The sequence below is a fragment of the Cavia porcellus genome, unplaced genomic scaffold (genome assembly GCF_034190915.1).
Source record: "Cavia porcellus strain 051 isolate PalLab524CR breed Dunkin Hartley unplaced genomic scaffold, mCavPor4.1 scaffold_7, whole genome shotgun sequence".
In the NCBI taxonomy this organism is placed as follows: domain Eukaryota; kingdom Metazoa; phylum Chordata; class Mammalia; order Rodentia; family Caviidae; genus Cavia; species Cavia porcellus.
Window position 1 is genome coordinate 17,874,919 of NW_026947490.1, and position 14,716 is coordinate 17,889,634.

General features: G+C 47.8%; 1 protein-coding gene across 2 annotated transcripts; it reads left to right on the forward strand.

Annotated features, from left to right (window-relative positions):
• The first annotated feature begins 1,972 nt into the window (after positions 1-1,972).
• On the forward strand, positions 1,973-8,122 carry Selenov (selenoprotein V). 2 transcript variants are annotated; one of them, XM_063252739.1, is made up of 6 exons: positions 1,973-3,212; positions 3,735-3,759; positions 3,873-3,926; positions 4,030-4,104; positions 4,193-4,290; positions 5,824-8,122. In XM_063252739.1, the coding sequence occupies exons 1-5, from the start codon at positions 2,116-2,118 to the stop codon at positions 4,268-4,270; spliced, it is 1,329 nt and encodes a 442-aa protein (XP_063108809.1). In that variant the 5' UTR covers positions 1,973-2,115; the 3' UTR covers positions 4,271-4,290; positions 5,824-8,122. The 2 variants fall into 2 exon arrangements, 1 of the variants encoding a protein (XP_063108809.1); XR_010048631.1 differs by having other exon boundaries at positions 4,030-4,290.
• The last annotated feature ends 6,594 nt before the right edge of the window (positions 8,123-14,716 follow it).

The following is a 14,716-nucleotide window of genomic DNA, read 5'->3' on the forward strand; positions in this document are numbered from 1 at the left end:
ATGGTTCGGAAAGCTCCCTTCTACAACATGGGCAGGTTGGATTTATAGAGAACAGAGAAAAGGTAGTGACAAACTGGATGTGACACACAGGGACAGCCAGTTGGTTAAAGCTGGTGTCTGTCTTATTTGAACATGGCTGGAACAGTTGGCCATTTGTAATTGGACACGACTCAGCTACTTGTTATGAGTCTGCACAACCAGTTGGCTTGTAATTCACTATATAGGGAGGTCCTGTTAGGCCAGTTCGCGTTAACATTGTATACAAATCCAAATAAAAAATCCTAGTCAGGTGTACTGGGTAACAGACTGGAGGATGGCAAATTTGAGGCTAGGCTGGATAATTTAGTAAGAACTTGTCTCAACATAAAAAAAAAATAGATCAATGAATAAAGGTAAGCTGGGATTATAGCTCAATATGAAGGCCCTGTATTCAATCCCAGGTACCTCCTCCCACCAATTAAAAGATGAAAAAATTAGAAAACCATTGGTGGGAATGGCTTCATGCAGGGCTGGGCATGAGCTCAGTGTCTCTCTGTGGATGGTTGTTTTTACCTCCTAATCACCTTCATGGTAAGGCAGGCTTTCACTGGCCTGGGTACTCACTCTAATGCTACCCTGGGACCAGGTGGGGACAAGTTGACACTTGGGGGATACATACCCAAATTGTAGCAACCGGCATTGAGGGTTGTTTCCACCGTGTGTTGTTTTGGGAATTAAACCTGTAGCAATTGTTTTATGCAGGAAGATCCTTTGCTTTGTATTTAACAAGATGTCTAGAAAGAGGTGTGGCTCATGGCGTTGGCCGGCTATTGCTGGGGGTGATGCTGTGTAAACTCAGTGGCATTAGAAAGGGAACATCTGTTCTTGCTCCGGAGTGTATATATTTGCTGGAGTTTTCCTGCCCTGGGCTGGGTGGGGCAGTGGGGGTCCTTGTGGATGTGTGCCTGGCGAGCTGGAGTCTGCTGGCTTCCCTGCCCTCCAGCAGGGGGCTTTGGCTTGTTCTTTTGCCTGACATGGGGGTCCTAAGGAGGGAGTAAGTGCCTTTGAACATCTCTGTGATCCTTTCTACTGTTGCCTCTCACTTCCTGCAGCCAGCCCAGATTCCAGAAGCAGGAGTAGACCCTGCCTCTTGCTGGGAGAAGGCAGAGTCCCATTTCCAAGGCCATGGATGGGGAAGGCACAGCTGAGAACCAAGGCTGCTTTTTGCCTTCAGGCTCCCAACATTGGAACATCTTTCCCCTTTGAGGCTAAAACCATCCAGGCTGTTGGATAGGGACACTTAGTTCATGTCCTCACTCAAATAAGTGAAAACAAGACAAAGCTGGGCATGATGGATGCCTGCTGCTACAGCCCTCTAGGAGGCTGAGGCAGGGGGACTGTGAGTTTGAGGCCAGCTTTGGGGGTTCCCCACATAAACACTGTCAGCTTCTAGAACAAGCCAGGCTTTTCCTCTGCTTCCAGCAAACTCCTCCTTTGCCTAACAACCTTCTGTTCCTTATCTCTTTCATTAATTCCATGGACGAGGTCTTATCCTAGGCACTGAGGATATAGCAGTGAATAAGGCAGACATACCAGCCTGGCTGAGGCAGGAGGGTAGAAAGTTTGAGCCCAATCTGGACAACCTAGCAATTTGGGAAAATCCTGTCTCTAAATGAAAGGCTGATGTGGTGGTGCACACCTATAATCCCAGTGGTCAGGAAGATGAGGCAGGAAGATTGATGCAAATTCGAGACCAGTTTGGGCTAGAAAGGGGTTCAAGGTGAACTGCATAGTGAAATCCTGTCTTTAAAAAAAAAATGAATAAATAAATGAGTTGGGAATGTGGCTGAGTGTGATGGGTTCAGCTGAATGCATCCTGGCCTTAGCCACTCTGTCACTCCCATGGACAGGAAGCCTAGTGAGGACAGGATCCAGGCACCATTTTGTCACCAGAATAACCATGCTGAGCACAGGAAGCTGGGCAGCTGCCAGCGGGGCCATCTGTGGAACCTCAGCCTCGGGGAACACGGTGTCACAGTGCCCCCTTGTGATCACCTCGAGACTTAGAATCCTGCGGCCTGAGGAAACGGCGTCGCAGGGCGCCCTACCTGGGTTACAGGGTCACTTCTAGTCCCCATGAACCACCAGGGTCGGGCCCCCACCCCCGCCCCCGCCCCCGCCCCTGGCCGGGCTCGGCCTTCTACCCCAGTCCGGGCTTCCATCCTGTCCCGGACCCCAACTGTGGGCCGGACTTTGACCCCAGTCCGGGCCTCGAATCCCACCCGGGCTCCTGCTCCAGTGCACGCGTTGACCCCTGTTCAGACCTCCACCCTTACCCGGGCTCCTGCTCCAGTGCACACGTTGACCCCTGTTCAGACCTCCACCCTTACCCGGGCTCCTGCTCCAGTGCACGCGTTGACCCCTGTTCAGACCTCCACCCTTACCCGGGCTCCTGCTCCAGTGCACGCGTTGACCCCTGTTCAGACCTCCACCCTTACCCGGGCTCCTGCTCCAGTGCACACGTTGACCCCTGTTCAGACCTCCACCCTTACCCGGGCCCCTGCCCCTGTGCAAACCTTGAACCCGGTTCAGGCATCGTTCCCCAGCCGGCCCCCTGCTCCTGTACAAACCTTGACCCCTGTTCAGGCCTCAGTTCCTACCCAGGCCCCGACCCACATGCAAACGTTAAACCTGATCCGGGCCCCGACACCACCAGTCCAGGCCCCAACACCGGTCCGGACTCTAACTCTAGTGCGAACCTCGACCCCTTTTCGGGCCTCAACCCCGGTCCAGACCCCAACTCTAGTCCAGACTCCGGCTCCAGACCAGTTGCCTGTACCAGCCCCAGCACCAGCCTGGATCCTGGCTGCGATCTCCTCTGTGGAATCCTCGAACCCAGTGCCACCTTTGGATCCACTCACAGAACCTGCCCCGGAGCCAGCTTTGTCTTCTGAGAAGCATCCTGCGCTGACCCCAAAGCTCGAGGCACCGGTAGTCGGCACTGTAGCCAAGAGGGACCTGGAGCCCCTTCTTGCCCTTAGCGTGCCCGCTGCTGAAGACCTGGGGGTCCCCCTGGGGGCCACCCCGAGGGCAGACTCACTGGCCTCCAAGATGAAGGGTGCCCCCACTCCTGGGCCCATTGTGCCATTCCTGCCAGTTTCAACCAATGCATTCGCCTCCACCAGCAAGGACTTATACCCGGACAACAAAATCTTGATTCGAGTGACTTACTGGTGAGGGGCTGCCTCCTCTGACCCCCCCACCCCCGGGGGCGTGGAGGCTGAGGTCGGGCAGGGTGAAGGGAGGAGTTGGAAAGAACCCCAGAGTTCCTACTTCCAGGTTGGAAACTTGGCTCTATCAGTTCTTCTCTTTAGGGTAGGAGAGCTCTGGGGTTCAAATCCGCCCTATGGCTCAAAGTTTCATTCACTGCCATTCATTCATTCATGCATTCATGTGTGTGAAATGTCTATTGAAAGAACTGTGGGTGCAAAGGCCCTGAAGCAGGACCATTTGGGGTGCTGGGAGACCAGCCAGGGGTCTTTGTGATTGGGAGAATGGGGGCCAGTGGCAGAGAGGAGATGGGGCCGGTCACAGGGGCCTGGGAGCTGCTCCCCCTGCCCTGCGTCTATGGGAAGCTCCTGATCTGGGGAGGGAGGTGACCCCTCTCAGTCTTTTCTAGGGTGCCTCCGGGGTAGGGAACATACTGATGCAGTGTCTTTCCTTGTCTCTCACCTCCCGCCTGCCTTGGCCTTCAGTGGTCTCTGAAGCTACGGCTTTCAGGTGAGTAGTTTTGGCTTTGGAGGGGAGTGTGTTGGGGTGGGAAGACCCAGAAGAGTTCCCGTTTCCCTTCCTGTGAACCCCTGTGATCCCCTGACCCCATCTTTTGCCCTCAGTACACTCTACTGAAAATGAGTCTGGAGCAGCAATTTCCAAACCTTCTACGCTTTGTAAGTGGGGGTGCTGTGGAGCCCGGGGAAGATCAGGACTCCCCGTCCAGGCCTTCGCATGGGAGCGCTCAGCCTGCTTCCTCTCACAATGTTCCCTCCACAGGAGGATGAAAGAGCGACCCAGGTTACCGGGGAGTTCGAAGTGTTCGTGGAGGGGAAACTGGTCCATTCCAAGAAGGTGACTGTGAGCGGGACTGACCCCGAGGCAGGTGGAGCTGGGGCGGGCGGGCCGGCAGCCGGACACGGCTGGGTCTTTCTGTGTCCAGCAAGGCGATGGCTTTGTGGATGACAACAGGATGCAGACCATTGTGAATGCTATCAATGAGGAGATCAAGAGAAGGTAGCAGGCGGCAGCGGGGCCCAGGTGAGTGAGGGGTGGCAGCAGGCGGGCATCTGGGCTTGGGGCCAAGGGCAGTGAGCTGGGTCCTTCCCGAGCTCAGCCAGTCCTCACTGCTTGAATCCTGACCAGTGCCCCACACCCTTTCCTGAGCCTCGGTTTCCTCCTGTGTGTAAATGGAATTGCTGACACAATTCCATGACGGGACTCATCCCAGGCAGTAAAGAGCACATGGCTCATGCCAGACCTCAGTGCCTCTCGGAAGAGCTTTGTTTTTTGGTTTTGTTTTTAAGAGACAGGGTCTTGCCATGTAGTCCAAGCTGGCCTCAAACTCGAAGTGATCCTCTTTCCTCAGCTTCCCCAGTCCTGGGATTACAGGTGTGTGCCGCCATGCCTGGCCTTAAAAGAGTTTTGAAAGCTTGTTTTTAGCTTTTAATTGTAAAGTGGTAGCTGGTAAATTTAGGATTACATGAATTAAAATGAAGTATGTTAAAAATTCAGTTCTTAGTTTCATTAGCTTAACAGTCTTGTGTGGCCAGCGTACTGGGCTGAACTGCATGGAATTCCTCATGGCCAAAAGTACTATTAGTAACGCTGACCTATGGTATAAAATGATGTGCATAATAGCTTATCTACCATCAACATTTTTTTTTTTTTTTTTTTTTTGAGTGCTGGACACCGAACCCAGGGCCTTGTGCAGTTTAGGCAACACTCTACCATCCTATGGGACTCCGAGCCTGATTCTGAATTTCACGCTGAGTGTAGTGAGCAGTACATGCCTTGAGTTCCTAGCACTCTGGAGACTGAGGCAGGAGGGTAAATCACCAAGTTCAAGGCCAGCCTGGTCTACATAGCGAACTCAAAACCAACCTTGAACATAGGGAGACCATGTTCTAAAAAGTAAAATCCTCTAAAACCCAAAACCAGTGTAGTACCGTGGTACCTTAGTTTGCAAACTTAATTCTTTCCATGATTCTGGTGCAAACCAAATTGAACAAGTACTGAATCAGGTTCAATGGTTAGGTTTCATAATTGCACATAACATATTTTGCTAATCTTGTTTTTTTTTTTTTAATTTTTTTTTTTTTTTTTTGAGGCAAGGTCTCCTATGTAGTTCAGGCTCACTTTGAACTCACTATGTAGCCCAGACTGGCCTAGAACTCATGGCGATCCTCCTGCCTCAACTTCCTGATTGCTGAGATTATGGATGTGAACCACTTTGCCCAGCTGGATCCTGGGTTTTTAAAAGCAGTCACTATTTATACATTTGGAGCTGCTTCTGGTTTAGTCTTTTGTCTTTAGTTGAGGGAAGACTTTATTAAGGTGACAGTTGAGCACTCAAAAGCAGTGAGGGGTTGAACCTGGTAGATATCTAGGGATCCCAGGCAGCAAGGGTCCTGTGGTAGCAGTGTGCCTGGTGTGTTTGTAACAGCAAAGACTACAGTGGGCTTTGCAATCCATAGAAAGCAGGGAGACAGTGCCTGACACAGTAGATTCTACATGAACAATTATTTTGATGGAGCTGTCCTTTTAATTTGTTCTCTTTTCTCCCCATGTTAGGAGCTGCAGCAGGATGATGAGAAGGGCTGAAATGTTGTTGAGTCAGGTCCTTTTCTGATGGTGGCTGGGCTGAGTGGAGCTGGGGAGGGCTGAAAGGAAATATACAACCTGCCTCTGCTGGATGTGGCCTGACTGCATCTGCTGTCACTGCATGAATGACCGAAGTCCATAGAAGTCACCTGCTCCAGGAATCCCAGCATGTCCTGCCTTCTGGCCCAGGGGTGAGGGGTAGGAGAGAGAGAGAGGAAGGTTAGTGCTGTAGTTGGGGCCCTAAATGTCCCCCAGAGGCTCATATGCTATGCTACAGACTTGGTGTCCCAGCCCTGGTGCTGCTGGGAGGTGGTGGCACCTCTAACAGGTGAGGCCAAGTGAAGAAGTCGAGTCACTGTGAGTCCTCTTGAAGGGGCAGTGGGACCCCAGCCCTTCCCCTCTCTTTGCTTCCCTGCTGTCACAGCATGAGCTGATGTCCTCTGCCATACGCTTCCTCCATGAGATACAGTGACACTACAGGCCCAAAGCACATGGGCCAGCTGGCCACAGACTGAAAGCTCTGAAGCCATCAACTAAAAGCGATCCTCCTATAAACCCAGGGTCTCAGGTATCTCGTCACAGTGAGGAGGAGCCGACCAGCAGCATGGAGTCTGAGACCAGCCCCCTAGCTCTTGCTGGTCCTGCCTCAGTCTCTCCTGCTGTCATGAGCACCTTGTTTCTTCCTTTCTCAGGTCCTGTGTTCAAGATGTGTTTGGAAAACTTCCCACCTTATTGACATTTTTTAGGGGCTGTGATAGCAACAGGGGTTGTGCAAGTCTTGAATCCTTTACAGGCCAAACTCCACAGCACCCCCAAGCTCACTTTTTGCCTGGTAGGTCTTGGAAGTCCCAAGGAAGCAGAGGACCTGGAGGAGGTATTTGTCCATTCAGTTTATGGGTCCCCTGCTGTGCTCCTTTGTGAACATATAAAAGAGGGTGTTCTCTTGGCTTCTCCCCCTAGCACCAACCATGTCATATGGTCAGATGTTTCCTTGTGTCAGTCAGCTTTCCATCACTGTAACATATCTGCAATAAAAAGAAAGGTTTAGTCTGGCTCAGGTGTAGAGGTTTCAGTGTGTGACCATGGGGGCCCATTATTTTGAACCTGTGGAGAGGCAGTGCAATGTGGTGGGAGTGCTCACGTTATGGTGGCTGAGTAGAGAGGCACAGGAAGAGACGGGCCCACAGTGCTCTCTGCAGGCAGAGACCACTAGAGACCCAAAGACCTCACTAGGCCCCATCTCAAAGGCTCTCCACTTGCCCTTAGCAACAGTGGAGGTTTTATGTATGGGCTTCTGGGGCCACTTACATAGATCAAGCATTCCAGGTGTTCCATTGAAATGGTACTTGGAATATTATTATCTAGCTTCAATGGTTATAATATAAAATAAGTATGAAAACTAATGAACTTAGAAGGAATATTATTACCTGGCTTAAATGGTTGTATTAGAAAATAAGATTAAAAAAAAAAAAGAAGAAAAAAGATGCTCAAATATAGTCTTAGGGCCAGGGATTTAGCTCAGCAGCATAAGCACCTGCCTGGTAAGTGCAAGGTCATAAATTCAATCCCTGGTACTGGAAAAAAAATCAAAAATCAATGAACTACAACAATTTATTTATTTTGTATTTTCAATGGATTTTTTTATTTTTCAAATCTGTTTTCTTTCTTTTTTTGTCTTTTTGAGACAGGGTCTCGCTATGCAGTTCAGGCTGGCCTTGAGCTCACTTTGTTAGCTCAGGCTGGTCTCAATCTCGCAAAGATCCTCCTGCCTCAGCCTCCTGAGTGCTGGGATTACAGGCATGAGCCACTGTGGGGGATGAGGTGTCACTTTGTAGGCCCAACCCCCTCTAACCTGCAATTTACAATAGCCGCCCTGGTATGCGAGACGGAGGTAGAATAGGAATGCCTGTTCTCAGTGAGACCCCTCACCCTCTGGAATCCATACTGTGAGCTGGCTTTGTTTTGCAGAAGTCTTGAGGAAGTGGCTGGCCACCCTTTGTGACACTAACAGCAGACAAATTAACAACATTCTTGAGCTAATGAATTTCTTCCTGGGCTAGAGAAGTTATGAGAACTGGTTGTGATTATTTACTTCACTTAGATAGCTTTAGAATAAACATTGTAGTCTGTCACGTTGTAGCTTGCCACAAAGAATGCCTTTTCACTACTTAATTATCTGGGCTCTGTGAACTGATCGGGTTTACTATATATGAATCCTAAAATAAAGATTGTGCGTGCAGTGCAGTGTAACGCGGTGCAGACAGTAAAGGTGCCGTGTCCTGTCTTCCTTTCCGAGCACTGTACCCCCCGTGTCCTGATCAGGCGTGTGTGCGTGTTTACCTTTCCCGGAGTTCAGAGTGCTCTAAGACACTCACGACAAGCCACTATGCCAGGCTATTTCTTTTTTTTTTTTGTCTTTTTGAGACAGGGTCTTTATGGGGGTTCAGGCTGACCTTGTAGTCCAGGTTGGTCTCGAATTTGCAATAATCCTCCTGCCTCAGCTTCCTGAGTGCTGGGATTACAGGCGTGAGTCATCATGCCCCGCTTAAATCCAATTTCTTTCTTTCTTTTTTTTTTTTTTGTGGTCTTTTTCCTTTTTTATCGGTACCAGGGATCGAACTCATGACTGCCTGCTTGCAAGGCAGGCGCTTATGCTGCTGAGCTAAATCCCCAGCCCCCTTAAATCCAATTTCAAAGAGAAAAAAAAATTTCAAAACACGTCAGTTGGGGGCAACAATGGTACACACATTGCACACTGTCATTCCCAAATCATTTACCCAGAGCACAGGACATCTGCATTCAATTGTCCAAACAATATCTGCACAAATCTTTCTCTTCAGTGAACTCATATATACATATACATAATGTTGTTTCAGCTTCTCACACTAGTGAGATACTATGTTTACACATGTGTATCTGATTTATTTCACTTATAAGTATGGTCTCAAGTTGTATCTATTTACCTATAAAAGTCCCCAGTATGGGGGGCTGGGGATTTAGCTCAGTGGCATAAGTGCCTGCCTTGCAAGCAGGCAGTCGTGAGTTCAATCCCTGGTACCGATAAAAAGGAAAAAGACAAAAAAAAAAAAAAAGCCTAGCATGAAAAAGAATGCTTTGATAATTTTTATGGAACAGAACTTGGGGCTAGGCATGGTGGCACACTCTTGTAATTCCAGCACTTGGGAGGCTGAGACAGGATCTTTGCAAGTTTGAGAGCAGCCTGGGCTACAAAGTGAGCTCAAGGCCATCCTGTACTACACAGTGAGACCCTGTTTTTTTTGGGGGGGGGTCTTTCTTTTTCATTTTTATCGGTACCAGGGATCGAACTCACGACTGCCTGCTTGCAAGGCAGGCGCTTATGCCGCTGAGCTAAATCCCCAGCCCCTGAGACCCTGTTTTGAAACACACACGCACACACACACAAAACAACTTGAAAGGCTGAGGGAGGAAGACTGCCATGAGCTCAAGGACAGCCTGGGTTAAATTCAAGACACAGCAAGACTCTGTCTCAAAAAGACAAAAATTTTTTAAAAATGAAACAAATATAACATTGATCTAAAGATTGAAAATGTTATTGAACTTAAACCAATTTCACGTATGAATTCTAATGTAAAATCTTAAAGAAAATGTTAGCAGACAGAGCTGGATGTGGTGGTGCATTCCTGTAATTCCAGCACGCAGGATGCTGAAGCTGGAAATTGGAGGCCAGCTTGCTGTACATAATGAGTTCAAGACCAGCCTGAATATATGGTGAGACCCTGTCTCAAAAACAAACAAATGAACAGACAAACTGTTAATTCGTTCAGTTGTTTTTTTTTAAGGAACAGTCCCCAAAGCATGCAATTCAGGCTTAAGTAGCACATTTGTAGAGATTGAGTACTAACATGTAAGTATGTTACCTGCATAATCCGGTGTTCTCTTTCCCCTGCCTCCACAGTACCTGTTTGAGGGGTGATTTATTGACACATCCATATGGCTCAAAAGCTTGTTGTTACTGGTGTGCTTGGCAGATGTTTCCTTGCCACTTCCCCTCCCAGCTACCGCCACCCTGAGGTTTTTGTTTTTGTCTTTTTGCGCAGGGTCTCACTATGCAGTTCACGCTGGCCTTGAACACACTTTGTAGCCCGGGTTGGCCTCCAACTCGCAGCAATCCTCCTGCCTCAGCCTCCAAAGTGCTGAGATTACAGGTGTGCGCCACCACACTTGGCTAGTAACACAGGTTTTAAACCTTTCAGTCTGAATTGGTATTAAAGGAACTATTACCTAGGCTTAGAATTTCAGTACTTAAGTAAAAATTCTTCCAAGTTTGTCTCCCAGCGCAGCTTTGGTTCCATTCGCATGTACGCAGCACCTGGGAGCAGCTGTCACAGCCTGCGAGCCCCTCAGCCCCCCACTCACAGCAGCACCTTCAAAGGGTCACTGGCTCCAAACGCCGGGTGGGGGTGGGGGTTGGGGGGCGTGTGCTCCCCAGAGCACATCTGAAACAGGAACTCGGTGTCTCATCATCTCATCTTCTCAGAAAGTGCGTTTCCTCCCAAATCTACCTTTGGGTCATTTTCTAAGGATGCCTTTTCATACCGCACCCCCGCCCCAGCCCCCAGGATTCCCTGGTGCTGCAGAACAATGGAGCCCGAGCCCAGGCCTTGCCTGTGGTACATGCTGCGCTCACTAGTGCAAAGCTTGGCTGATTAGTGCAAAGCTTGGCACGGGCGCTCTAGGCGCTCAGAGGCTGCGGGAGGATCGGAAGGAGGTGGGGCTGATCTGAGCCTGGAGACAGTGTGTGCCACCGAGGCCTGCGGGGACTGGCGCTTAGCGCTTCATCAGCACCGTGCTCACCATGCTTTCCCCGTGCTTTTCCGACTGAGCTACCGTGCACAGGTTCGGCCACCCGGTCCGCCAGGTCCGTGCTCCGGATCGCGGGTCGCACCTGGCAGCCAGCCTAACACTCCCTGCTCTCTTAACTTTGTGGTTTTGCTTTAGAAAATAGTAAGTCGGGGGCTGGGGATTTAGCTCAGCGGCATAAGCACCTGCCTTGCAAGCAGGCGGTGATGAGTTCGATGCCTGGTACCGATAAAAAAGAAAAAAAAAAAAAAATAGTAAGTCTTCATTACAGGCACGGTAAACTGGTACAAGTTATGAATTGAGCGCAAATTACTAAAGCGAGCTTAAGAAAGAATATGCTGGGCTGAAAAGGTTACTGGGTGGAAAAACTTACCATACTTTAAGGCTGGACTCCCGCCGCACCCGCGCACGCACACACTTATGCACACCCTTTGGAAACTTTCCAAGACCATCTCCTAATCCAGGTAAACACCCTAAAATCTCAGGGCATAAAGGTCCATTTGGACGCAAAGTGGATTTAGAGAAGGAAACTGAAGGTGTGGAGTAGAACCACTTCAGTTTGGCAAAGATCGCTGTCGGTGTCAAGTTCAGGCCCAGAGGGAGTAGCAGCACTTAAACCCAGGTGTGCTCAAGTCTGAGGCAGGACCAGGTGAAAGGGGAGGCCTGGCACAGAGAGCTGCACTCCCAGAGGAAGGGTCACCCCGAGTCAGACGGCGGCTACTGACCCTCGGGCAGGAGCCAGTGGTGAGGCCTAACGCTCAGTGCCTGGCTCTTTTCCAGAACAGCTTTCAATTTATAAACAACAAAGCTTCATTTCAATAGCCAGAAACAGACCTTGGAATACTTTTTTTTTTTGTACCAGGAATCGAACTTGGGACTTCATGCTTGCCAGGCAGGCACTTATGCGCTAAGTTAAATCCCCAGCTGGAATAGTTTTTTACCAGTTCGTTTGCAGGATATAATGATGAGGGAGCGGGTACATGCACATAACACATCTTAATTCCTTTTACTTCCCTTGGGATGTTCTTAAAAATATGCAGTCATGTAAAGAAAACTTTAAAATATACTTGGGAACATAAAAAAAAAAGTACCGGAACAAATGGGGACTTACCAGATGGGGAGACATCATGAAAATGTAGGTTTTCACTCAAAAGCATATAAAGTTAATACAATCCAAATAAAAATACCACCAGCTTTTGTAAAAACTGCAATAAATAAAGATGGTCTAAGTCTTACACGAGAAGATAACTGAGTAGACAGAAAAAAACTAAAAAGCAAATGAAGGAAGAATAATACTCCTAGAATGTACAATATTTCAAATGAGTAACAACTTTTATGTTAGCATTTTTATTTTTTACTTAAGTTTATTGGTACTTTGTAGGTATACAAAATGATCACATTCATTACAGGGAATTTGTAGCTGTACATGATATAAATGATGGTAGCATTTAGTATCAAAGCAATCCTAAAGTGGCAAAGCCTTTCTTACTGTGACTAAAAACCCACAAGCCACAGAAGAAAATTATGCTCGTCTACATGAAAACAAATACTTCTGGGCACACCAAGAGGTTCAAAAACAGTCAAACTAAGCAGGGGTGTGGCACCTGCTGGAACTCTCAGCACTCGGGGAGGCTGAAGCACAAAGCACAAGAATCACATGTCCAGGTCCACCCTGAGCAACTTAACGAGACCTTGTCTGGAAAAAGTGGAGATACTGTGTAGCTCAGTGCAAAGGCCCTGGGTTCAATTCCCAGTGTGTGTTGTGTATGGTGGAGAGGGATGGGAAGGATGCAGTCAAAACTGAGAACAACATTCTATCCTGCATCACAAAGGGCTAACTTCTTTCATGACTGGTAACAAACTGACTTGAAAAATAAGCAGCCAATGAAAAATGAATAATATAAATGATACAGATTGCCAGGTGTGGTGGCTCATACCTGTAATCCCAGCACTTGGGAGGCTGAGGCAAGATTGTTATGAGTTCCAGGCTAGCCTGGGCTACACAATGAACTCAAAGCAAGCTTTGACTACACAAGGAGAGCCTACCTCAGAAAAAGAAAACACGTATACAGTTTATAGGGAAGCAAAAACAAATAGTTTATAAGTAGAAAACATGTATTTTCCCTTATTGAGAAACACAAATTAGAATGGCAGAAATGATGTTTCACTGCCTGCCTGATTCTACAAAGTCTGATTGGCCAGGCTGCAGGAAACATACTCATTCATCACTAGCAGAACCGAGGGCGAAGTTCTCTGGTAATGCCTATGAAGAACACCAATGCATTTGCCCTTTAATCCAGACCTTCCTCTTAGACATCTGTGCTATGAAAAATAAGCAAGCACATACAGATACACAGGAAGTACTAAAACATTTTGGCCTTATGCCAAACTGTTTAAAAAAAATACAAATCTCTCCAATGTTAAGTGAAAAACCCCAAGATGATGATATTGGTAAGCTTCTATACTACCTTGTAATATGCTTCCTTGATTTACAAAAGGGAAAAGAACAGAATATCTAGATTGATTTTAATTTGCATATGCATTAGGAAAGTGTTGAAAGTCATTCAGTTAAAAAAAAAAAGCAAATACAAATTAACAAAATATCAAAACCAGTGACAGAGGTAACTGTCAGGAACAGTTTTCAGGTCAGCAGACAGAGACTAGGAACAGAAGGTTGACTTCTCACAGTATAATGTTTTTGTTTTTGGTACTGGGGATCAAACTCACAACCTCACACTTGCCAGGCAGGCGCTTATGCTGCTGAGCTAAATCCCTAGCCCCACAGTATAGTTTTTGATACTTTGTGTCTTAATTACTTTTCTTGCTGCTGAGACAAAACATCCAACACTCAAACTTAAAGTGGGAAAGGTTTATTTAGCTCAGTTTGTATTAGTTTTAGTCCATTAGTATAGCACAGGACATTGCAGAGAAGAAATGATTCACCATGGGCAGAAGGTAGCAAATCAAGCAAGCAAGGGGCAAGACAAGCCTCTGTGTCCCAGTCAGTGGACTGATTCAGAAATCACCCACCCTTAATCCTGGCATTGCACATCCTAGCATTAAGCATTAATCTGGACTCAGCCACCTCTGAAAAAGCTCCACCTATGACTGTATGAGGCTTTGGGGGGACTTTGAGACCAAGCCATAATATCATAATATTCTGCCCTGGCCCCCTAAAGACTCATGCACATCTCTTTACCCAAAAGCATTTCATACATCTCTATAAAAGTTGCTAAAGTCTGAACAGTTTCAGCATTACTGAAAAGTCCAAGTCCAAAGTCCTCTGAAATTTAAGGCAAAACCTTAGCCTCAAGACCCTGTACAAACAAAAAGTAAACACTTCCAACAGTCCACGGCACAAAATAGACATTTCCATTCCAAAATGTACAAATAGGGGGATACAAAAGAATGAGACCAAAGCAAGTCCAAAATCCCAAAGGGCAAACATTGAGTCCTGTAGTTCCATGTCCAGTATCTGAGGTAATCTGTAGCAAGATGGGATACAGCTCCCCCCATGTGGCACTGCTAGTGGCTGAAGCTCCCACAGCTTTTTTCTTGGGCAGCCTCAGGCTCCTTCCTTGCAGTTTTCCTCAATCTATGTTCCTGGCTTTTTCAAATTTCTGGGGTCTCCACCACACTTCTTCACAGTGCCCTCTCAGGAGCACACTGCCTGACCTCCCAGGCCTCCTTCTGAATCAGGGTGGAAGCCTTCCTGACCTCCCAACTCTTGCATCCTGCATGCACCTAAAATCAGTAGCATGTGGATGATTTCAAGGTCTGCTGCCAGCTAGAGCAGCTAGGGCTTCCTTCTGTCTTGGCTGCTGTAGGGGTCAAGTGCCTACCAACCAAATTCTGAGGAACAACCTCCCTAGGCCACCATTCTGGAATATGGTGCTCTGGGACTCTTCTCAAAGCAAAGTCTTTCACATTTATAACTGAGCTTACAAAAGCTGGAGTCCTGCGGTTTCTTGTGGTGTCCTCAGGTTATCTTTTCATTGTCTTCTGAAATACTTGGCTGCTT